The 27,627-nt window shown below is 33.1% G+C and overlaps 1 protein-coding gene across 1 annotated transcript in view; it reads left to right on the plus strand.

Moving 5' to 3' along the window:
• LOC122565889 (division abnormally delayed protein) overlaps positions 1-27,627 on the plus strand; it is a 248,669-nt gene that overhangs the window by 151,544 nt on the left and 69,498 nt on the right. The window contains exon 5 of the mRNA XM_043722372.1: positions 23,150-23,424. Within this exon, the coding sequence (XP_043578307.1) occupies positions 23,150-23,424 (275 nt within the window). The remainder of the gene's footprint in view (positions 1-23,149; positions 23,425-27,627) is intronic.

Genomic DNA, 27,627 nt, shown 5'->3' on the forward strand with positions numbered 1-27,627 from the left:
GTTGGTCGATATCTTTCCCTTCAGTTTGCATTACGCCGTGGAACGTGTGCCAACTGGTGAACGAGTGCCTCTGACGTCAACTCGGTTAAATTGGCTGAACTTTGAACTTGTGAGTAATCGGCCTGTCGTCGTTTCTCGCATTTCGTTCTTTATCCAGTTGGTCGAAGTCGAGGGACGACTACACGACAGCCTGCGAAAGAACTCTTCTTTCCTTTTCTTCTCTTCTCTCGAACCACGTCAACCAGTGACGTGACTTACAAATACTATTCCCTGCACCTCGGCTTCTTCGAAAAATCCCGAAACACCATCCTTGGAGAAAGTTGACGAGAAAGTTAGATTATCGGAACCAACACATGCCAACTCCGAGTGACCGTGTTAAAGTTTATTCATGCTCGTTCGCTCGAATTTGATCGGCTCGAGTGCCATCCTAGTAAATGGGCAAAAAAAAAAAAAAAAAAACGTTACCAAGAGATGATTAATTATCCCGCAACTTTAGTCCCCTTCAAACTAAACGCTCTGCAAACTTTTCATGTTTTCGTATTTCAGTTAATTACTGCTGATGTTATCTGACGCTGCCAGAGACAAAAAAATGTAACGGATAATTAAATTATAGGTCTATCGTGTAGTTGATGACGCAATAGCACGAAAAAATTGGGTTTCATTTTTTTTTTTTCGAGAAAATTATACCTACAGCGAGTCAGGTAAATATCATCGACTTTAAACGATTGAAATCATTTGTAAAGGTTTCTAATCTTTGTATTTTTAAATACAAATTTCAAAATCTTTATTAATGATAACGTAGACTGGAATAAAAGTAAATTCTTAAGGAAGTTTCCTTAAAAAATATATATTCCTTATCCTTATGGAATAAATTTGTCCCTTGATTTGCAATGAACCAGATCTAAGGGATCAAGGTCTAGGATCTAGGATCTAAGGGCTCCAAAAATTTGTATTCTGTCCCAATATCTTTTTGAAAAGTCTCTACCATGGGTATATAAATATAGTCAATTTAATAATCAGTATTATATGTATATTAACTCTGATCTTCGCTTGAATTGATTTTAAATTCATGCCTGTTCCGACACAATTGTGATATATGTATATTGAAACTGCAGAACTGAGTATGTTATTTGTTCCAATAGAGTTGTTAACAACATTTCGATTGGCTATACTATCGGAAGATTGGCTGTAACATTAATATGCATCAATCAGAAATTCAATCTCTTCTTCTTCCAACGTCATATATCACTGGTATCAGAGAGACAGCTCCGTTGCTAGTGCACGCGCATTTATTAATTTTGCAAGACCGGCGACGACATGGAAATAGATCAATCGTTAACCAGATGCTAGGTCTTGAAAACAAAAAATTCGTTCTGCAGTCACGTCGCGTCGTCAAATGTGCGCACGTTCGTACAGATGAATGCCCTTTTCGTGAGCGACAAAACTGTTGCGCGACGAAACTGTTGCGCCACAAAACTGTTGCTCGACGAAACTTTTGCATTAAAAATTGTCAACTCTCTTAGTGCGGCAACTCTTATTGGTAGATAATTAAAATATCATTTTCGTGAGCTAGGAACTGAAACCGACAGTTAATCAGAGCTCGAGTAGCTAACACGAAGCAATATCGTAGGTACACGTAGACGGCTGATATCTTACACGCTGTGTCGCGTGTCCTTAGAGAAAAATACAAATATATATATCACGATGCGAAAATGCAGAATTAAATACACAATTATAATTGCCTTATTTGTAGCTTAGAGTACAATAATAATATCGTATCCGCGATCTGCAGGAAATTAGCGAAATCGCGAAAGTGATGATGAGGAATGTTAGTCGACAATCGGGAATTGGCCCGAACATAACAATAGCATTGCGATTATTGGATAATACGAGAGCCTACGAGTTGCGCGGGACGTATGGGAAATCTTAACTGGATCACTATGCATACATAGAGACAGACCTCTGCAAATGGGGATAATCTGTAGTTCCTGCTTAGGCAATGCTTTTGTGCGGGCGGTTCGCATTGAAATCCCCCTCTAGTCGGAGGGACCGGCCTCGTTTGTACCTGCACAAATCAAATGGGTTTAAACAACGTCACGTTGATAAATGAGCCTTTTGACTATGCCCGGCTCGGGCTAAAACAGACAAATTAATTTCACGTTGAAACTAGGTTCCGTTCTCCTTATCGAGTTTCGACGCGCATTCATGACGCGCTTAGTATTACCTCTATCTCGTGCCTTCGTTTATCGAACAGTGGAACGTAGTTTACAATTTCTGAATAGAATCCTTGAACAATTTCGTTTTGTCCAGTGATTGACATTTCTTGTCAGAAAGTTGTCATTCTCCGTTTGATATATTCGCTAGTATGGAAATACGGTTATCATCCAGTTAGGCATGATTTATAAATTTTGTGACTATAAATAATTTAGATATAATATAGTTTAGTAAATTATATACATAATATTTTTTTCTCAGTTCTTCATTTTAATCCTACAAAGTTAAGAAAATCACGTGCAATTTCAGTTAGGGTTACTCTTGCACGATGATATATCGGCTAATATGCAATAGTAGCGAAGTAACAAATAACAAGTTGGTAAGTAAGAAGTCGCAGCTAATAGATTTCTTTCTTATAATTTTCTAACGTTCCATCGAATAGTATAATCAGATAATTTATAATTGGTAAAATTTACTAGTAAAATCTCATTTGTTTTATTGCCAAACTTTTGATCTTATGCAATTATATTTATTGATACTAGCAACATATAAACTCTGACTCGTAAAATTCCAACTAATAAAATTTAGTTCAATTTTGCAGGAGGATAGACTATTTCCTTGTTTGAAAAATAAGTAATTTACATGGAATTAAGTGTTTTATTACTCTTCAGTATTAAACAAAAGGTAGAAAAATGATCGTTTACACATGATATTATTACGAAACTATGGTATTAAAAGAGAACTCGCGTGGGATTTTCATCCCTAACAGCCTTCAGAGGTTAAATGATAATGACTGTTCCAATAATTTGTCCACTGTTTTATTTTACTTTTTAGGTCATTTTATCGAAACATGCTGAATATAGAAATGTAACAGTTGCATTAGTAGTACATATTATTTATTATTAATTGTTTCCAAATAACGTATGCTTCAGTGATGGCAACGGCTTAATGATTATCAAGTAGAAAGAAACAACGTTTGCGTTCTTGCTACTCATGGTTTTGTATTTTACAATAAATATTGATTTATAATATTTTTGTCTCTTACTTGCGATAAACATGAGCCATTCATTGATATATTGCTTAATCCTTAAAATACTTGATTATAAAAAGGAAGTAAATATTACATATATATAATTTACCGAATTCTATTATATCTAAATTATTTAGTGTCGTGGAATTTATAAATCATGTTTCCTATTACATAATAAATAAGCAAATTGTACAAAGGATTTTAATCTTTAGGAACGTTAAGATGAAGATTATTCACAAATAGAGTATGACTTTTTTATAATTTTATGATTAGCTTATGATAAAATTTAACATTTTACTTTATTATGTTGCTATGTGACTGACCATGGAGATAGAATAGTTAATAAAAAATATCGAAAGTTGTAAACCAAACGATAAGTTTTCTTGATCATGTGAAGTTTAATGTCATACTGTTGCAAATTTGAAAGAATTCGGTGCTATATATGTATGTAGCTGTACTCGGTTCTATAAAATTGAATTAATTGTTTTTGTTCAAAGTAATAATGTAATGGCTGTGTAATAAGAAGAAAATGAAGATAAATTTGAATAAATATTTTAATAAATAATTTTGATAAACATAGAGGGCACGGTTTCTCGAGGCGTGTATAGAATTACTAGATATAGAATGACCAATTATAACGTAATGCAAACACGAAGTTGCAATCAACCGAAACTAATTTCGAAATATCGAGTTTATTATAACGCAGAGAGAATTTGAAACTCTCCTTTGAACAAAATTCGTTCCAGATTAACTCGTTTATGGCTCATCCGTTTCCACGTAAAGCTCTTTCCATGCGGATTAATCACGCGTCGAAGACAGACAAACCAACACCGCCGCCTCCACATTATCCCTCATCATCTTAATAAATTTGACTTTCCGTGTCGGTTAATTATTACCTTTCTAAATGAAGCTATGAATAGGACGAATAGATGTATTTTCTGCACCAGAAAAGCATTTTTATTCGAGACAGAAATAATTTACTTTTGAATTTCGTATGATGACTGACATTGTACTTTTTTTTTTAGTAAAAGTCTATGAATATTATGATACCACTAATTTTGATTTTATATTGAGACTAAATCTTGTGATTGACACCGATATTATTTAACGATAATTATTGGAAAACATTTTTCAAATTCTGCCAGACATAAGGTAATCGTAGTTACGTAATAGTTGAAAAGTAAAAACTGAAAATATTCGATTGATTGAAAAGTTTAAGAAAATTTTAATAGCAACGTATGTTCACATAATTAATATTTATCATTGTTTAAAATAATAGTTTGACCATTTAGCGTATAATTTCACGAACATTTTTTGGACAAATTTTTCACCTTTTTCAACAATGAATTCCTTCAATTTTCTAGTATATTCCTTTACGATCAAAGACTTTTGTCAAAATTAAATGACCGTGTCCAATAAATTAATAAAATAGAACATTCCAACTAAAGTTTGACATTCGTATTTAATACTGTACTCTGTACTTAATATAATATTGTAATACTGTACTGTTTCTATTATAACGTTGTTTAATCGTTTTATCTGACAACGCGTAGTGAATCGTGATATAATAGTATCAAATTATAAAAAAATAATCGCGTCCGATTGTATGTATTAATTGCTACATTTAATATCCCAGTAAGAAAGATATTTGTTTAAATTTGATATTTTATTATTTAACAGAAGATATCCATGCGCATTTAAATTCTTATAAATACAACAGAAAAACAGAATTGAGATGGAGATTTGCTACACCCGCTAAATGTTATGATAAAGTTATTTTGCTTTGAGTATTTTGTGCATGTCTATACACGTATATTCCATGAGCATTCTTGCATTCTAATATGCACATTCTATATATATTTGCATATATCAATTCCCTCCGCCCTCTATTAAAAGAATAAACATTCGCAGTCTGTTTATAACAATCTTTCCTTCTAGCCAAGTGCAATAACAGAATATTGTACCGATTATCACGATAGTACCGAATGGTACGGATCTTCGGAACAAGTGGATACGTCCTTTTCCATGTAAATTATGAACAGCATCCTTGAATCTAGCAAGTTTTTAAGGTGTTTGCATACTAAGTTTTTATACGATCGTTAATAATTTACTTATGAATTATGTATTGTTTCCCGTATGTTATAGGTATTATAACGACCATTACGATTTACATCGAAGTAATCCAATTACGTACAGAGTGCAAACGCACGCGAGTACATTCGTTTCCATCCAGTAAAAGTACAGGATAACCTATTTTCTTATTTCAATTATCGTTCAGCACGGTGGAATAATAATTTAACGCGAACGCTTGAGTGTGCATCGGGGGAAAGTTTATATACGGTAACCGAATTAGTCGTAGCAGCGGTTTCCGCGTGTTATTCTGAGACAGGCTACGAGTTGGGTGGAGAAAATAAAATAGGCTTAAAGTAGGATTGGAGTATAGCAACGCAGGGCAAATGCCGCAACATTAGCTCGTGTGCACGAGGGTATCTAAACCTCGAGTTTTATTGCGTTACATTTACATTCTATTACGATACGCGAACAAAATCCAAGCGCGATAATAGAATCAGCTCAACTGCGGCAAATAGGCGGAAATTAATCATACGTTTTTCTATATGTAGAATTCAAATGAATTAAAGACCGAAGTGCCATAAACAAGGTGAGAGAGTTTTAAATTTGCATTCCCGAGAAAAATATTCGTTACGATCATATCACGTTTGAAATTGTATCGGGATATCAAGATTTTGATGATGATAGCAGGGAATGAAATTTTTTAATATTATATTGAACGAAATAAGATTGATCAGTATTGTTAATATGGTTGAAAAATTTTAATGGCGTATGTCTTATAAAGAGGACTGAATGTATGAGTGTATATTATGTAAGATAGGATAAATAGTGTTAGATTATTACATAACAAATATATAGTTTCGATATGGATCAATAAGCGTAACTTACTACTATTATACTAAGCTATTAATACTAATACATTTTTTATCGCAATAAGAATCACATGAATCAATATATTCCTTTTTTTCTTTTAGTAATTGTAGTTAATAGATTGTTGTATAATAAATTGGTTCAATATAATCGATTCGAGATAAATGGTATTAATAGAAAGCACTTGTGAATCAAACTGAGAACAATTTGAATTGTTCCCTTTTTTTATGCTTGTATAATTGTACATTATATAATATTATATAATTGCACAATTATTGATTCTAATTTTTTAAAAACCTACTGATTTTGTTGTTTCAACGTATTAGAATGAAGTTTGTTAACAATTGTCTTTATTATTTCTGAACGATACTAACAATTTCATGTCTGAATACATGCAGAAATTATGTACATCGACTTTTGTCACCACACCAAGAAGAAAATTAAGATTGAAAAAAAAATAAGGGGCAGAGAGTTAAACAATATACTAAACAAAACATTTTAAAAATATACACCGCTTTATTTTACGATCTCAGATTTTCTTAATTATTTTCATTTTCGCGAAACTCAAAGGACTGTGTTATCAGCACTTCGATTATTCGTTAATCACCGAATGATTGATTTCTGGAACTCGAGCCGATCGAAAGTTTGCATAGGATAATCGAATTAAGCCCATCGTTATCACGGTAGACGATCCTCGTAAAAGCTCTCGTTGTTGCCAAGCCAATACTCCACCTTGTAAGACACGAATAAAGTATGACATCTGTCTACGTATCTGTACAAGATATAAAAGTTTAAATTAAAAAAGGGGAAAGGATATCTATGTATCGTAGAGAGAGCAAAATGTTATGCGATTCTTTTGCGTTACTCTGCCTGTCTCCTTTCGCGTTGTAACGATCGAGCTAATGGAAGTTTGTCATGAAGTAAACTTGTCTCTACTTATGAACACGCAACGGCACCTTCAAGAAGGCAGAAGGTATTATGCATTAACATTGCTGGCATGGGCAGGACATGTACATGGCCTTAATAAACGTCCGGTATGCCGCTATGGGAATCCTTCAAATTCCAGCTTTAATCCAGTTCACCTGAGGAATTCGTGCGCGAACAGCGCAAACGAGTCACCCTCTTGTTACCATTTATTAATATTTTTGCTTCGCATTGTTTACTTATGCAAATATTAAAGGGCTGTGTATATACCAAAATGGAAATGAAAATAACTGAGATGAACTAAAAAAAGTCGAATTTGTAGATATGCATGTGCAATGTGTAATATTTGTAGGTATATGCAGTAGATATGTGCATTTATAGGTATGTAAATTTATTGGAATGATAAATTTACGACATACTAGATATAATGATAGATGTATGAGCTGTATTTGTATTTAAAAGAACGTTGTCGGAAACACTTAAATTATTGTATCAGCGCAGCTGCTACTTTGCAAGGTTATACTGCATTCAGTCTTCTGCACTTCGTCGTAGAATATTTTGTGAGAAACTAACACTTTTCATGCTCGACCTCGACATAAAACAAAATGGAAATTTGCGACTTTGTCGGTTGAACGATATAAAAATTATCAATTTAGATTATTATAAATGATGAATTATAAATGGTACTCTATATGTAACTTCCTAATCATTAATCCTCTTCGAGTATTTGAGAAAAGATCATATTAAAACTGAAATGAAATATGATTCGCAGTTCGATCGTTTAGGTTAACTGACAAAAATTTATTTACCTAAGCAACTTGTAAAATGTTGTTCGAGTACCTGCCTTGGACAATTGAATGATTCAAAACGTAACGATACATCTTTTAATTCGTTTTAGAATTCTTTAAAAAATGTATATTTTGAGAGTAGTTTGTCATTTTGATGTGTGCAATTAACGTATGTATATGCTATTTTACAACAAAGTTATAGTGACCAAAGGCATTCAGGCAATAATTCAGTTATCAGCTTTGCAGCATGTACCATACATATTGTAAAATTTCCTTGGACTCCAGCCGTGTCAAAATTTGCATAGATACATACAATCTATACACCCTAAAGCGTCGAAGCAATATGCAAACGGTGATATTGAACTGCGCGATTCCTGCAGTTTATTGGATTTGCAAATATTTTCACTAGTTTATTTTTTTCGTCTGGTTTGTCCGAAATGGACAATTATGTATGTTGTACATAAATATATCTATACAATTTGAATATAGACATCTACTACATTGTTAACTTTAGTATGCATTGATACGTGTTTCATGGTAAAATATCGATAATATTTAATATTGTATTTAAAACTTTCGCGTTACTTAATTCTAGTGAATTTAATTACTCATGCGTACTCGACGTATAACTTTGGTTTTTATATTTTTGTCCCTCAATAACACCATATAACTTAGAAGTTAAGTATCTACGTACTCGCGCATTAAACATTCTTTTAAATCTTATTTAAATCATTTTTTAATTTCTATTGTTGCGTTCTATTGGTAGACAATTTTCTTGTTATCAATCAATTTCTTTTTAATAATTATTAGCATGTAGGTTTCAAATTAAAGTAACCAACTTATTCTTTCATATAGAATCAACGCTTCCCGATTATCCTACTAAACAGTTACTGAACATCTCATATTATTTTGATATAAGACGTATTTGATGTAAGGTATATCATGTTTGGTGGAATCATATTTTCCTCGATTAAATAAAAATTTTAAAGATCAAGATCAAATTTTGTAACAAACATATCTAGGTAGGTAATTTAAAGAAATATATAGATATAAAAATACAAAGTTTAAACCATTGTTGAATACAGAAAATGGAACTATTCATATAATAAATGAATACTTGCGATTAGTACAATAATTGTACAACAATTTATTAACTCAACGTATTAATCGAATTTCTTTGGAGATTGTTAGTCTCATATAAAAAATCCTTAAAATCCTTTAAAGATACATAATTGTCCACCACTCGAAACTCTCAGAGAAAATTCATTGGCGAAACTTTCAAATTCTCATTTCATCTCTCATCTTTTATACTTCACTCCATCTTCGTAGCCATTCATAATACACACACCACACCGAAGCCTATTCGTACATTCAGTCATGGAATTCTACATCTGTCAAATTTTGTAGATTTGACTTACCAAAGAAACTAAAAATGCACTTTATAATATATATCCGACAAAATTATTTATATCTTATTTGTATCTTATTATTAATGTACTATATTAAATATACAATACTGTAATAAACTATTATTAATTTATTTCTAAAAGGAGTTACAAAAATTGAAAAGTTTAACTCATAAAGATTTTGAGATAAAATTACATTAGGAATTATAAATCCTTTATCAATTTTTCAAAATTTCCAAGAAAATAGCAGAATATTATTGATGCTTACGTAAGTCATTTACAAGAAATTAATACAATCTTTATCTTTCATGATCTTTCTGATCTCACACAGATATGACAGATGTACGTAATTCTTAGAATTTTATACTTTGTTACTTCTTTCCTCGATAAAGGATTTTTTTTTATTTAATTCTTTACATTCACAATTTGTCCAATTTGGACATTTGGTAGAATTTTTTAGCTGTTTGATTATCATGTGGGTGGCTACCCCAGCGGAATACCATCTTCGTGTTTGTTAGTCTATATCCTTTGTAAGCCTCGATAAAGGTGAAAGCGAATAAATTGTGTTACATTCTAACAATATGTATTTTTACGTGTCGACAAAATTCGTGCAGCTAATGTTCTTCCTGTAATATTTGATATGAGGGACGTACATATATAGTCTTTCGTGGCTCACTGTATATTTTGAGCCTAATTAACGATCTTTTTATAACTAATTTCCATAAGTCAACTAAGCTTCTTACTATGAATGATTCTAAAAGGTTATGTAAACACTGAAAAGGTTTTTTGTAGTATACCTCGGTTATAGTTCTAACAAGTTGTGAGACGAAATTCGTATTAGTCGTAGAAGGTCTGGCACTGGTGTAAGTGCATGTGCATACGTAGACGCGGGGAATACTGCGTTTGACGAGTTATGTATATGGCGTATCGTAGAAGGCATGGCCTCCGATAGATATGGTATTTTATATTCTTCGCCATGACTCGAGCTGTCTGGACAGGACATAGAGGCGTCGTGTGTGTGGATAGTTGAGGACCCTCGGAATGGTATTGTCTCGTAGGTAGGGCAGGATGCGTTATTCATCAGTATTTGAGGACAAGCCTTGCACTCTCTGCACAAGTTTTTTGAATGCCTGTCATAGCGGTATGAATCTTTCAAATTCCGACTTCCACTTGTTGACGGAAGGAATTCAAATACAATTCCCAGGACAAATTTCGTTTCATCACGTTTACTGCACGATAATGGTCGTACGTTTTTTCTTTTTTTACATGAAACGAAACAGAATTTTCTTTGGAACGAAATTGTATACACTATTCTGTTAATTACTTTAATTATCGACGAATTTAGCGAGGAGTAACAATAATTACAGTGGTTGATATTGTTACAAAGTTAGTTATTTATAATTTACCTCTGTAATAATTATCTTCATTTAAACATATTTGTATTAATTAACCTTCTACCAATTTTAGGTAGTTAAAATTGATAAGATGTTCGTAGTTATCTCAATATAATTACGAATATAGTCGATGCATGTAATTACAGTTAAAAAAAAATTTGTTTTTCAGTAGATCGAATGGCACTTTATCGCTATTTTAAAAATGTAGTGGGCATATAATAATAATTAAATCGAAGTTCTTATTTTATTTGCTTATGGTTAATTATTGCTATATATTATAATCTAGTCCCTCTATTGTATCTATTTAAATTATCATTTTGTAAATATCGATAATTAATTATATGAACGAAAAATTGTACTCCAACAATTGATTTATTCTTTAGAAGGAAAAAAGAAGTTGAAAGCAGTTGTTGAATGTTTTTTTCTTAGAAAAATAATTAAACTTGGTTACGATTTTACTCGAAACTTTTACCTTAACACTGAGGCAAACATAGAAGAAAGAACAAACAAGCTTGAACCGAATAAACTTGAAGCGGAAAATTTTTCTGAATTTTATCACAAGCTGCTGAGAGTTTTGTAATCGATCTCACTGAGACAGCGAAAACTCCGAGCAGTGAAGAAGACACCACGAAATGACGTGATTCATACTTACCGAGAAAGTTTTCAGCATCGAGCACATCTTTTATCCGCATTAGGATTCCTCGTTGCTCCCAGGTACGTTCAACGTCCACAAGCATAAACTCGAACAGAACGGAATCACGTTATATCACTCGAACAGCCATGTACATTTTCCTCAATTATTTTCCATGCGAAAGTTTCCGGAAGGGGATGAATCTTCCGATACCGTTTTCCAAACGGCGAAATTCCAGTTGTGCAAAGTAATGATCCTCGTATATTTCGAAGCAAAGAGGAGAAGGAATTTAGGACGTACGTTGTACATTGACAACAAAGTATTTCAACATTTGCTATAGAAAACTTTTATTCGCGTTTGTGTGTATCACGATTATACTGGTCAAATATGAAACCAGTCTGAAAATGTACAGAGAAGTTGCAAATTATTCATTTAGTAAGACATGTATTTAGTATATAATAATATAAATAAACGTATAAATAATATATAATATAAATTAGTATACAGCATAGGTGTTAAATATGATCTCATTAAATATCAAGGTTTATTAATTAATTGAAAAGTACTATGCTCAATGTTCTCCGAGTATTTTCAAATAGAAATTTTATAGAATTAAATATTTTCTGTAAAAAGAATTCCACTTTTAACATACTTCTTTAATTTAGATATAGAAAAATATGAAATTGATAGTGAAAAGTGACGTTATAATATTATAAAGTTGTAATATTTCATATCATTAGTCTGCGTGTCATTAATTTCTTTCTTTTGGCTCCAAAATAAAGGTTTTACACGGAGTCGCAGAATATTTAGTTACAGTTTTTAATGGAAAAAACCATTTCTAATCATTATTTTTGTTGCGAATTACAAATTTATAATGCAAGATCAAGCAAAATTTTTCTTTTGGAAACTTTTTAGGATGCCCGTGAGGAATGAAAATATAAATTTATCTTTCTTCGTTACAAGTTTTTTGTATATTATAATCAATCATTGTCGGTAAAAAACTTACCTGGTCAGTAAAAAATGGTGTAGAATTTAAAGTAAAACATATATAATAATTTATCAATCGTATATTTAATACAAGTACTTCAACACGTTACTATGTATCTTTCTAACACGTTTTTCACTCATAAAAATATAACTAGAGGATACTTCTCCAACTGAGAGATATTCAACTAAATTTAATCTTTCGTTTAAGAAAATGGCCAAAAGGTTCTTTTCTATTCAACGTTGAATATTTCTACATCCGCAAGTGTTATTCATCCTCCTCGATTCTATAAAAGCCATAAAGCCTTCATTCAATATTGAATATGTACATATCCTCTACCCAGCCTTTCATACTCTTAATACCATTTGTATCTCTCCATTTTTATCGTTCCGCTAATTATTAATCGAATTAAATACAAATAAAATTTCTGGAATTCGATTTATACATGAAAATATTTAACAAATATTTATTCTTCAAAGCGATGAATTTATTCCTAGTATTTCTAGCGCCTTAAATTTTTTATCCAGGTAAATTTAATTATCATTTTACAAAATATATGTTACTTTGTTATTCTCTGTAACGACCTTCGGTTTTTAATGAAAATGAGTATGGAAATTTAAGTATGTATATGTACATACGTGGCATTAGCTTTTCCATCTACATATTTAGTAAGACATTAACAAATATAGAAAATTGTCTTGGTTCATACTACAAATTTCAGTAACTAACTCAATATCTTTAATATTTACAGTCAAAAAATCGTAATTCACTATAATGATAATTTTATTTTAAAAGATATATACGAATATATATATGTAAATACTGTTACATAGTGCTTATATGTGATATTTATATATTGTTACATTTGTCGTACATTATAGGGATATGTAAGAATTTTTATAGTTTATTCATCCAATAATCATAAGCAGGAGAACCTGGTGTTCTTTGATAACTATTATAAAAATCTTTATATCAATGTTAGCTATTTTTAAATATCAGTATCAAGTAGCTGCATTTATAATGTCGTTTTCACACAGGAAACTTGAACTGCGATATATTCGAAACACCATATACGTACATATTCAATTGAAATAATTTTCACATAATCGTATGAATTTTTCCCAAGGATTAACTGATTTCATCATTTTATCAAAAATGATTAATTTATGAAGTTATTAGTTTCTGAATTCAAAAGTTTTTCATTCGCTCCGGAACGATTGATGGATTAGATGGATTGAAATAAAGATTGCGTAAGAAATTAAAACATTGAAAATTCGCAATTGCAGGATCAGGAAAATTGAGAGAACGTGATAAAATCTGATATTCTAATTCATGAAGTCTCATTAGTATATAAGATTCCACGGAATTTCAAGATTCATCAAATTATGTAACGAAGTATCAGAGCATATCTTTTACCTTTATAATTTGATATATGTATATATCTAACTAGATGTATAATATTTCGAAGTTTCAAAAATATATTATCAGCATACGAAGTTTCAGGTTATCGTGAAGCAGAATCGATCTAATTTTCATCTATGCAGCAATGTGAATTGCTCCTTCGTCGATTCCATACGTATTTCGTTTATTGCTTAATAATATAATTATACTATATTATAACAAATATTCTCAGATTATAGAAAATGATAACAAATGAAATTTACAAACAATTTATAATCTTACAATATTTGTCAGTACAATTTAAAAAATGGATATTTAGTACTTTGGCGTGACTATCTGCATTCATCTATAATCTACTTGCGTTTTATTTAATTTAATCTTATTGCGTTTAATTTATACAAATTTGGTAATTTATTTCCTCTATTTTCTCTATTTAAACCAGGTAACGAATAATAGCAAATAATGGCAGTAGGTAATGTCTCTTGAAACATTCTTATCAACGATATTTTCTCATTTTCCTTCTTCTGTTTTATTTAATTTTCTAATGAAAAATTACCAACCTGGAATATCTTGAATCAAAGTTGAGCTATCCTAAGATTTACGTAATTTTTTATAAATGCTTATCTGTTCAACAATTTTTCCAATATTTTACCAAAATGATGAATCAAGCAATGTTCAATTACGATAGTTAAGAGGAAAAATAAAGACTAGAAATTATATATATATCTTAATTATGTTTTATTATGTTTTAATATTTATTTATGTTTAAATGTGTTACTACAAATTATATATATTAATTATGAAACGAGTATTATTCAGTCAAAAATTTGACATCGGTCAGAAAAACAGCATCAAAACTCGTAATAAACAGCCCCGGAAATGACTTTATTTCGCCACGTAATTTTTACGTTTCTCTTCAGCGTACAAATTTATATTTTTACACGTATTACTATTTATACACACAATTGAAACAACTGAAACCAAACAAACGTATGAATCTCAATTTCAATTGTGAAGCTTAAAAATGTTTAATCGCCTCAATAATCTCATATTATTAACATTTTAATAACTGAACACCTGAGCAACTTCCTTACGAAAGAATTTCGTTACGTGTAAGGCATGCTCTATACCTTCGTTGTCATGGTTCATCACCAATCAAAAACTCTAAGATCCTTAATAGATGCACCTTGGTATGTTACCAACGAAACGATACATCGCTACCTTAAGATACCTACAGTTAAAGAAGAAATATCCAAATTCAGTAATAGATATAACATAGGAATTAACAACCACCAAAACCCACTGATTACTCAATTACTTGACACGACGGATCGGATCCGCAGGCTGAAAGGACATTACCCTCTAGATTTAAACATTAGATTCAGCTAGAATCAAACATACGATAATCACTTATTATTCACGTTATAGTATCTCGCCAGAATAATTCATTTATAATTCTCAATGAGAATTGATTGTAAACTACTTCCAAATAAAAATAAAAAAGAAACAAAAATGGTTCATCCAAATCGTTTTTCCTGGAAGCTCTTCAAACGCGGCTCTCGTACGGAGTCGAATTCGTACCTTCGATTACCATTTAGCTATGACTCACTTGCGAGAGGGGATCGTCGGTGTAGGTGGCAACCGAGTTGAGAGAGAAAGGGACGGAAAGCGAAGGGCAGGAAGGCGGAAGAAGGGGAGGAAGGAAGTAAAGAAGAGGCTCCGAACGAATCACCTGTGCAACATGTAAGAAATATCACGTTACCGTCGAACAGTAAGATTTCATGTCAGTATCCTCGTTAATGACATTGCTATGCCTCTCGAAACGGCGATCTGGTTCGTTCACCCCCTCGTCTCGTTATCGATATCGCGTTATCATCCGACATCGATACCCCGTCGTCAGCCTGATTTCGTGGTAACATCGACCCGTCTATCGATCGTTCACCGGGGCCACCCTGACGCGACGATTGCATGAATGTATGCATACACGAAGGAGATATACTATACGTATATCGCGTTAGGCAGGATTTCCCGGAGTAGTTCGGTTGTATTTTTCTTCTCACGTCGACGATCACGTAACGAGAAAGTTCTGATTTCGTGGCAATAGCGATTATCACGAACGAGCTGCCACGTGGAGAACTATGGGGAATAATTATTTCCACACAGACTTGGCCGTGTTCTCGACGTTTAACCGTTCAACACTGTGCAGGAGTGGCATTTACTCTATCGTTTAATGCCGCGATGTATTTTTCCTTCTATTCAGAGATTTTTATATCCTCAGCTCATTTTATCAACATTAATCATCTTGTAGTTCTTATCAGCGTAGATTTTGCGTATCACGTGAGATTTTAATTGCTTACGAATTAACTATTTCAAGCAATCATTATTTATTTATAATCATTATTATCATATTAACTATTTTAAGCAATTGGTATGCTCCGTTTGGTTACAATTTTCTGTCTACCGTTTTCTGTCCAGTTGTTTCAAGTCCCCCGTGTTTTTTTTGCTTTTTAAGTATAGTTACAGTGGCTACGACGAGTATTTGCACACCGTGATTAATTAATTGGATTCAAATGTATTAAATTTCCTATCATTTAATGGTAAATACCTTCATACGGCTACTAAAATTTGATATTATAAAACTGAAATATTTATACGCACGTATAAACTGGTCGAAAAATGCCTCGTTAAAGAATGAAAGATTACTTTTTGTAATCCCCATATATTTTATAGACTGTTATCAAAAAACAAGGATGTCTCGAAGAAAATGATAAAGTTTCCATTTTATTCAGTTTCGAGAAATAGTAATTAGGATAACGATAGTCACTTTGTTACTACATATATATAATTTTGACGCAATGTCTCGCGAACGATATTTTTCAACTCGTCGTAAATGTAAATATTGTTGACAAAAATTGAAAATTGTTGTTACAAATTGTAACAGAACGCGAGATAAGAAAAGAGATACAACGTAACGGAAATTCAAAATGCCACGAAATTTTCATTCTCAGGATGAAATTCTTACAATCAAGGTTCGAACGAACAAAGGAAGGGGAATAGAGAATCTCTCGCACGGTACGACGATCATGGTCAACGATTCTTCTCCCACGCGGCTCCGTGTCACGAAACATCACTCTATCGAGATACAAAATCGTTTCAAGTCCCCGACCACGCGGCCCATTATCATACATTATTACCGGCGGCTCGAAGAGCTCGCAGGACGCTTGGTATGCGTGCGCGCTTATCACGAGATAATCCGCCAATCTTCTAATCTTCTTCATTTGAATCGCGGCGCAGAAACGGAACACATTATTATCGTTTATATTCCGGGTCAAGGGTGACGCGTCTACTCGGCCGCCTCCTTTCTTCCTTCGGCATGAAGCGAAGGTAAACGCGAGTTAGAGCACGCGGAGGAGGCGGAAGATCGTCCTGAGTCGCCTGCGTCTTCGTCATCTTTGCACGCCAACGTCAACGTGGGAGGAGAACGAAAAGTCGACCGTAACTAACTAACACACGTTCTTTCAAACGGATGTTGAAATATGTTTCTCCCGTTGAAGCTTCGAATATTTTATGTTAATGGTAATGCGAAATTGCTACAATCTTGAACAGAAAATTGATTCGATAACTTCTTGGTTATATCACTTTTTTAATGAACCGATATTTTGAAGATTATATTTTTTAAAAGTATTTTCTCGGCAGAAAAACGAACAAATTAGAAAAAAATTGGTGCAGCTACTTTCCGGCAGATGTTGGAGCTTCGAAAATATAGGTCGATAGTAACGCGAAATTAATAAAATCTTCATGTTGTTTCTTGTCTAATTCCTTATTCGCATTAACTTCCTCCAAATGACCTGATCCATAGAAATTTATTGCGTCGATTGCATAAAAAAACGCGGGTGAAACTTGCGTGCAAATATCGATCGAGTTGCAGCGTTGCGACCGGTATCGAAAATATTGAAGAGGAAACGGACGTCAGAGTGAAATGACAGGATCTCATTTTCGTGGTGGATGACTGGTTTTCTGTAGAAAGGAAAAAAAAACAGGTCACCATTTATCGTTCTCGAGCCATTACTCGTCGTTTGGTTGGTGTAATTGCCGTTACAAAAGTACACGCGGTATATTTCTTTGCTCTACTTTGACTTAACTGAAACTAATGCGTCATAAAGTGGAAAAAATTTGGTCAAATACGATTCTCTCCTCTAGTCGATGATTCTATTCGGGCGATTTTATTGTATCGCATCGGAATAAGTACAAAAATTTATTGATAGTAAAATTCAGGAAATACATTATGTTGACAAGAAATTAATGTCAGTTTTCAAATTATTTTCAAAACCACAGATCTCGTCTCGACTCAGAATAAACTTTTCCAATTAAAGTAATATCCATCGCCACGTATACGTTTTTGCCAACAAGAAATAAATCTTCTAATTGCAATAGCGTAAAATTCCGGTGCTAGAATTAATGAATCTTCAGCAGCAGCTTGGTTAGCGAAGAGTAAGTAATGGTCGTTGTGTCCGAAAAGAATGGTTGTCGGTTGTCGATAGGTTCTGTCCATCTGGAAGTCAGTAATTTGAGCACAAATTAATGGTAAAAACAAAAGTATAGCTAACAGCATGTAGAAGGACATCTGCACTGTAAAATGATATTGTAAAATAAAGAGAATGAAATGAATTATTAGCTTGATACTAAGCGTTAAAGTTGAAAAACTCGAAAACCGACGCTAATTTCTTAACAACATAATTACAAGCTGTAAGCTGTAATAATAAGCTATAATAATAAGCAAACAGATATCTACGTAATAAATTTATATTGTAAAAATACAAAAAATCTAAATCAGTTCAAAATTTTAAATTACTCTTTGGAACTAATTTATACGCAATGTAAGTTAATATTGGAAAAGGGAAGTTTGATGTTAAGTACATCCATAATACATTTTTTATGTATCGTATATGAAGAACATAAGGGAAAACAGGGTACTTCATTTTCAAGATGCAAGAAGATGCAAGTTAGTTAAGAGCAGGTTATTTATAAAAGAGATGTATATAAGCACTCAGCTCTAAGTGATTCATTCATAAAACAAGATAATTACAACAAAGTTCCATTAAGAATAGAATTTATTTAACATCAGCGATATCATACCTCAAATTCAAAGCAACTCCGCATTTGTAATATAATCTTAAACTTATCGTTATATCATTAATCAAATTTAGGCTCAAAACTGGTTTTTGAAAAGTCATTTCGAAATAGAAAATTATTAATTATTCGGCTATTTGAAAATCTGTTTGAAAAATCTTTCGTTTATAATTTAAATAATTAAGACCATTTTAATTTTAAGGATTTCTAGTAAAATATTCTTTTTGTGTATTTCTTACGAAATATTAGAAAGAGGATGAAGGCTTTATTTCAAATTGCGATATCGTTTTTTGTTAAATATTACAATTTTATTAAGTACTCTCTCTCTCTCTCTCTCTCTCTCTTTCTCTCTTTTAAATACTGTCCTCTTCTAATAAATAGCACACTCTCCGAATATAGTTTTCGCAGATATTTTATAATTGCGCGATTTTTAAACTCACTTTCCGAAAAATCGACGCGACGATATGCAGCTTGTATTCACAAAACTTGAAGCAAATTTATTTGACAGAAGGTGAACCCAACTATAGAAACAATTATTTCCATTTACTTCGCAACATATACCTGACAATAACAATGTTGCTTTTATGATGCGTCATAAAAGCGGTGCGCTTATTGCGTTCAATCAAAGGAAACTGCCACACTTCATTTCAATATCATGCAATACTTTTCATTCGTTCTTATTCCGAGCAAATTAGCATACACACATATCCCGACTGTTAAACGTCGTTTAGCACTTAAGCAATGTCCCTGGATTGTAACATCAGCTTTTCAAACGTTTGATCAAACTATAGCATATTCCAATTATCATCTTAGACGTTACCTTGGATGTAAAGTCTAAGCGAGTTTAAATATCTTTATTAGTTTGGACTCGATTCCCTGGCTTTAACTCTAATAATTCTTAAACACCTTCACTTTCAACACTCTTCACTATTCTACGCGATAATCAGCCGTAAAGATAAGAACATTACGAAACAAGAAATGACAGCAAATTGTCTATCTGTTACGACAATTGAGAAAGTTGAAAAGATGAATAAAATTGTCGTACGTATTAGATGAGACGAGATCAAGTTTGCAATTGGATTGTAAATATTCTGTAAATGTAAATTAAAAGATTAATAGGAACAGTAGTAAAATCTTATTGATCTTATTTTACTATATATACTAATTTTATTTTGTGTTGTTACGAACGAACATCCTACAAATTTAAATTAAATTTAAATTACTGCCTGTAAAATTGATTACATTTCATAAAACAAACATCTTCCTGTAACGTTTCTAGGCTAAAATCAATCAATGATTTTTGTACAACTAATGTCAAACAAATATATATTTCGTCAAATTTTGATCTGGCAGTATGGAAAAATATTAATCCATCCAATGTAGGTAAAATTTAAATTTTTGTACTGTTTTATTCGTCGGTCGATTATTCTACTGATATAGTTATCTAAACTAGGTATAGAAATTTCATTTTTAAAGCCAGCATTCGACAAATTATTCTAAATGGCGAACAATATTATAAGCGCACATTTTGTTTGTCAAAATAATTATTTTTGAGAAAAAGACGATTCAATTCTGTACAAATTCAGTAAACTCCATAGATTCATATAGAAACTTTCTGACGTGTAAACTATGTGAACATTGAGCATAGAAGGTCACTGAAAAGTGTATCCAACCATATTGTTTAATTATTCATCACATCTCTTATTACTTTTCTCTGTGTTTGCTCCATCTTATCGCTGTTTTAAAGATATAATGAAAGGAAATTCGTATGTTTCTGTTTGGTATATCAAGTAACAGTCAGATCGCATTCAAAACTATAACAGGAGTCATTTATGACGTTACTTTCGAGGAATTCGCTTTCATCGGTTAATTATTTTTGGATATAGAATAACTAAAGCATATGATATTTAGTTACTTGTTGGCCGTTACTGAATCATCGTTATTGAAATAACTAGTATATTTTATAATATTTTATTCCAAGAAACCTATATTTTATATAAAATAAATATTATTATCTCTATTGCAGATAATAAAATAATATCAAATAGAAAATTATAGTTTTTATTATCTTGTGGTAATATTTTCATAAAACAATTTTTCTTTTACATTTTACTTCGTTTTCACATTTTCTCGCCATTATTGAATTATGAATTCAGTTTCACAAAGATTTTATTTATTAGAAGCTATCGAGGGTATAGTATAGAATATACAATTACAATTCTGATTTTTCTATAACAGTCAATTTCTCCAATTATTTTCTTCTTATCTGAAAAATTTCTTTCTCCTGTTTACTTTCATGTATTTTTGCAAAATAATTTCAACATAACCATTGACATTGCAACGAAATTGCAATGTTCCGTCAAAATCAGAAGCGTAGTATCTTCCCCACCAATGCTTCATTTGAAAGCAATTTGTAACAACATTTTCGTTCTCAAACTCAATCGTTTGTATCGCGAACCTAAAAGGAAGATTGTTGCGAGATTAATCCGAGACACAGAACGAACAAAACATCGTGTGGAAGGCAAAATTACAAGTCGACTATTAAAAAGCAAACGAACACTAGGATTACGGTGCTGTGCAATATCGACGAAAGGCTGAGAAAGCAGGATAAAGAACAGAAGGACGAGAGATAGCGCGAAAGATAAAAAGAAAATCGGCGAAGATGAGGAGAGCGACGTTTGCACGCCCACGCGTGCCGTCTTAATTACGCCCAGGCCTGGCGGCTGGTTTTACGATTATGCCGGTTCGAGAAGCTCGACCGCCGGCTTACTTCCTTTTATAGTCAGCGTTAAAAAGTAATTAGGACGAAAAACCGTGGAGAAGCACGCTGGCAGATACGAACGATAACCTTAATGACGATCGTGTATGCAAACGTCCGCGTATACGAAAGCGCTGCTTCGAGATAAACGCGCGCAACACCGGCCACATGGAAATTGTGAGGCTGATATTGGCGGCGATAACTCTTTTCCATCGGGGCCGTCCCCGGCGTTCCTTTCAAACGGCCGCGTTAACGTCGGCCTCGTGACGGATGAACGATTTCGCGGCGAACACGAGGCAGCCGTAATTTCCGGAAAATAAGGGACCCGCGTGCAACACATCCACCCACGAGAAATGTAAAAATCCCGGTGAAACGGCGGAATTTTTCGAATTGGACGAACGCGGGGAAAAGTTAATTGCGGCTTCCTGTCCGCGCCGGATCGACGAATGCGAAATTTTACCCTGTTATTGAGAAAAATGAAGTACCCGCTGCGAAAGCGTGGACGAAACTTCGCACATGATAAATATATTCATTTCTCATCGCGGAGGGGTTCAATCTATTCCAGCAGCAATTTTTCACCGGCTTTTTGCGAATTCAACTGTCCGTGGCTTTGGCCGCTTTTATTGCAACCAAAAACGGGACTTCAATGACGAACAGAAAATGCTTGAAATGAAAAACGTTTGACTTTTCGAAAAACAACGGATGTGATCTCTGTACTTTTACTCTCTCGCTTTTTTTTCTTTTTTAACGGAATAAACGCAAAGTGGCGGAAAATTATATAAGCGACCTTCTATGTTATACTGAAATTTTTATATCTTTTTCATCCTAGTTTATACCGTACCGTGTACTCGATCAGTTTAACAACTACATATTTTATTCCGTTGTCCTTTATGAATTCTTTCCCTCTTTCAGTTCATATTCTGTGCTTTTTCGAGTAATTAACTTGTTCAATCAGATAATTCGATATCCGATAAAGCGTGTAATTTTCAATAATTTTAACAAGTTATGTATATTCGTACATGGGATAAAAACACCTATTCTTTAGAAACGCAACATTTCATTTATTTTCAACAATTTTATATTCACTGTGCGGAATTTCCTTTTCAATTAATTCAATTATTTCTGAATTTATTGTTTTTTCCTCTTTCATACTTTCGTAATGAATTTATCATATGTTTCTCTTATAATACTCGTACAGTTGTCTGTACTATCGTTGGATCGGTAGCCAAAATTAGGTCACAGAGAAATATATTTCATTATATATGTGATAATTTGCAAATGTAAGAACCTATTGATAACCTCGTTACATAACACACGATGCGATCTCGTTCTCTGTGTACGAGGACATCGTTTCAGGAAAGACACCCTCTTCCACGTTGCAATATCATCTGTGGAGACGCGATAGAGGAAAGTCGTAGCGCATCAAGGGCAGTAGCGATAAAATAAAACTTTATTCGAGGGGCGTTCGGTCCCATGGTTTTTAGTAGAACGATGAACGGATGCGGATGGAGGATAAAGAAACTAAAGAAACGCGGCGATGTGTTTCAGGTGAGAAAAGTGTGCGGCCGTTCGGAACTACAGCCATCGAATCAAGGGACCGTTACGGATGCAGCTGCAACTGAGAAGTCGACGTCAACCGGGCTGGAGATGCACGCAGCTGCGCCGACTACCACGCATCGAACATTACCGACGCAGTTGCACACGCAGCTGGGTAATTTCTTGGCCAGTGTCGTCAGGTCTCGGACCTTCTATGGCACTCTGGCCGACACGATCTGCGAAGAGTATCCGGACAAACGATGTTGGAATGGCGAACGCATCGGAGAGTGAGTACATTTGCCATTTTGTTACCGCGTCTTCAACCGGACGCCGCACCACGTTGCACAGTCTGTTAAAACCACCATCTAACCAGGAAAATGTCATAACTTTGATTATCTAACTTTTGTTTTTCTTCGATTTTCTAAATTCTCGGGGATCCTCGGTTAGAATATTACTTTCCTATAAAAATGACTTTGGGTGTTAGTAATCTTTGTTGCCTGAAACAATTGTGACCAACGTTTTGTCGTTTGTAAAAGGTAACGTTTAAAATAAACCTATGGAAGAAGATTACATATCTAAGTTCCATAGTAAAAAAGATTAAGCAAGGACGACATTTCCGAGAAACCTCGAGGATAATTAACTTTAAAGAACGTGCACTAAAAAATGCATGTAACTTGGTTCTTTTGGTTCTTAAAATTGTATGGATCGATACGAATTGGTTAAAATTTCACCGCTACCTTACAATGGCGAGAGATTTTGTTTTTTAATTTCTTCAAACATCAAGCGCACTATTTTGTCAGCTTCTTAATCTTGAAATTCGCGAACACTATAAATACTCTACATACGAACATCGCTTGTAATTTGTTTATTTCAATTGCTATCCTACACCGTATCTGTGGGTTACTATTATGGACTGTAAAACAGAAATAAATAAAAGAATTAATATATGTATATAGTAACTTGAATAGTTAAGCGCTGCGTGATGTTAGTTTGCATGGCGTCCCATGACTTTTGCGCGGTCAGACGACCATTTTAGCTTCGGCAAACTGTACACTGACGAGATCCGTAAATTGTTAACAAAGGACACGCCTCTGCCGCGACTCACGCTTGAAGTTTATGGGTTCGCCAGCGAAACCATTAAAATCATATTTGAATCAGTACTCGCACGGTTTTACGAGCCGCGAAGCTTTTATTGTCGCTGATTCTCCGTGAAACGGCTGGATATTCGTGACTGAACGATATTAGGTTCCATTTTTTAGAAGTATGGTTTTGCAAGGTATAAGTAGGTACATAGTTTATTGAAACACAAAAAGAACCGTAATAGTGAGTTTGAAAGCATAAGCTAATGGAATTTGAAAAAGGATTATTATAGCTTTTGAATTTGCTTGATCATTCTTCTTTATCTCTAGAGCCTTGATACTTGGAATTTGTTAATTTTCCATAGATTTTGCCACAAATATTGTCCAATTTCTTAACGCGCTAATTTTGATTAAACTCTTTATAGAAGAAAAGAAAACAAATAACACTGAAAATTAGTTATAATATGTATTCTTTGTAAGATATGTATATTAAAATACTTTAGTTTAGGATATCGTAGCTTCAATTCATGGAGATTAACGAATAAAATTGAAAATCTTCGTGAAGATATAATAGAAATAAAAAAATATATGACTTGCTAAATTTAGCTATTGGTTAACTGTCGTTGGTCAATTTTTTAAATTCAAATTTCATATTCTTTTTTCAAAATCTCTATGTTTGATTTATCTTACCTGAGATACTACTATTTTGAAAATTTAATAAACTTCAAACATGTCGGTAATATGAAACATCAAGACACAGTTGTGACTTTGTCAATCGTATTACTAATACGATGTTCCATCTCGTTCATCATTTTTTGAAGTGTTATTTCGGGAAGCTCGATATTGAAAAATAAATTAAATATTAAATTTTTTACAATATAACAGTGTATAATCAATTTTCTTTCTTCTATGAACAATTTTCTAACAATTTCAAACAAGCCATTGGAGGAAAGCCATTTCTACTAAACGAAATCGTACTAGAAACGTTTTATTTCATTGATCATTTCGAATTGTACGATACGTGCAACAATAACACTGTCTACTGTCAAGTAAAATAAAAATCGATTAGTCCGATTGCACTTGCATTCGCGGCGAACAGGTGCACGACTGTGAACGATTGTGTCAGTAAATGGTTTGGGACCGGAAAGGATTGGTAAGAAAGCGTGTGTTGGCTGAGAGTATGCGTGGAACATGTTCGTCAATGATCGAGTCATCGTTGAGAAACGATTTCCAAGCACGTACACGGTTCTCCTCTTTGCCCCTTTACTCTATTCTCGGTTTCTCTCTCGATCCTCTCTCTATCAGTGGCGTGCCGATATACGGTTTTAGACCCGCGATAGAATCAGCTTCGTAGACACATCAGGCAAAAATGAGCTGCGTCAGAAGTGCAGAGAGGAGAAGTGACGACATTTGCATCTCGTGACCAGACTTCAAATTTTAAACGACCTTTTCTCGACTGTTCCTTCCTAGTTTCCCCGGGACAACGAAGGCGATTCATAGTATCGACTAAGCCTTTAAACCTAACTCTCTAGCTGGAATGCTAATCTTTAAATCGAGTTTGTCCAGTTCTACTTCTTTTTACGTTTGCGCGACAGTCTTTCTTTCTCTGTATAATGTTTCATTCCTTTCTCTGTCCTGACTTTCCTTTCCGGGGGTTGGAATTTGTATAAGGGTGGATAAGGTCAAGTCCAACAGCTATTATGCATATCGGAGAGTAGCTCTATCCGGTCTTTAACATGTAGGAATTTTTGAATAACATTAAGACCCATATAGATTTACAATGCGTAGATCATAGGATTACGAGGCTGCATAAAGTTGAACCTCAAAGTAGTGCAAAGGTTCAAAGATAAAACTCTACGAACAATCGCCTGTTCACCATCGTACGAAGTATCTATACCAACATACATATTTATCGAGACCTAGGAATAGAGGAAATTAAAGACGAAGTTAGTAAATATGCCATAAATCATAACTAAAGCCGCGTATTCACCGAAGCGACAATGAGGACCTTTTCGTTGATGTTCCGTGTATCTTGGAAAAGTCGCCGTTTGTTACCGAATGTTTCTCCAAGTTTCTTCGTGTTTCTGTTGCCGGAAACAAATGTCGTCGCATGTTCCTTGTTCTCATCCGGAACAGTAAAGATCAAAGAAAAATAGGAAACACGCGACAATGCGTAGCAACAGAAACTAACGTTCCTTCTGTGTATGTTTATTGCTAGTAGATACAGCAACAAGATACGACGAAAAGTTGCTCATTGTTTCTTCGGTGAGTATAAAGCCTTACATTGCTGCGTAAGTTTTCTCGTTCAGAGTATTCCTTCTACAAACGTTGACATTGTGACACTTTTTTTTTAGAAGAAATCTTGGATCCATCATTAAAAAGAGAGACTTACAATATATTTTACAACATGAAATTTTATGATAAATTTTTACAATGAAAATTTATTAATCTCAAATTTGTCACTACAAAAAAGCCTATCGCATCGTCTGTAAATTTTAGAAGCACAGTTTATATCGACTATTATGTCGATTGTAATATCGATGTCTTACTTATATGAGAAAAGAAGCGGACAGAATCTATGCAGCAATAGTTAGCATCAAATTATTATAGAGTATTAGTATAATAATTAGTAATAATAAATAGATAATTATTAGTATAAAGGTCTGAAGACAAAAGGTCCTGCGAGATAAGTAGAAAAATTCTGTAAATTATTTACTTACAAACTGTTTACTGCTTTTTGATTTTAGAAAACTAGAATCCAATATTATTTTTGTAATTTTACATTCACACGCCTTACAATGCTCCCTTGGCAGTTTTGATGTTCTTCTAACGCAGAGACAATTCATTTTTGATTTTACACGGAAATTTAGAGACGAAAATTTGAGTCTCGATTTGAATCAAAATTTGTAAATACATTCTGCTATTAATTGCATACTGACTTTGAAACTTAGAAGCAAATATTCTACATAGAATTTAAGTAAACTTTTAATCTAATAAAAAGTAAAATATCGCATTATAAATGGCATTTGATTAAACATTATGTTCATATCAGAATTTAATCCTTTTAGAATAACCTCACTTTAAAAAGAATTCTTGTCGTCGCTTCAAATTAAATTACCACAGCGAGATTATCCAGAAAGTTTGTAAAGTAACTTCATTTAATCAAATTTAGTACCTTTAATAGTCGCTATAAGAAAGTTTATAAAATTTCATGCTTCTTGAAGAAAGAATTCATCGTAATTTATTTTAAACTAATTTAAACAAATTCTGAAAGAAAGAGGAAAATAAATAAGAAATAGATAATAAACGTAGCCTCATAACATATTTTTGAATAAATCGGTCTCTGCTTTTATATCGTTAAAATAATTTTAACCCAGCAGGCGTAAGGAAATATATTCATAAAAGGATAAA

The sequence above is a fragment of the Bombus pyrosoma genome, linkage group LG3, assembly GCF_014825855.1.
Source record: "Bombus pyrosoma isolate SC7728 linkage group LG3, ASM1482585v1, whole genome shotgun sequence".
NCBI lineage: Eukaryota > Metazoa > Arthropoda > Insecta > Hymenoptera > Apidae > Bombus > Bombus pyrosoma.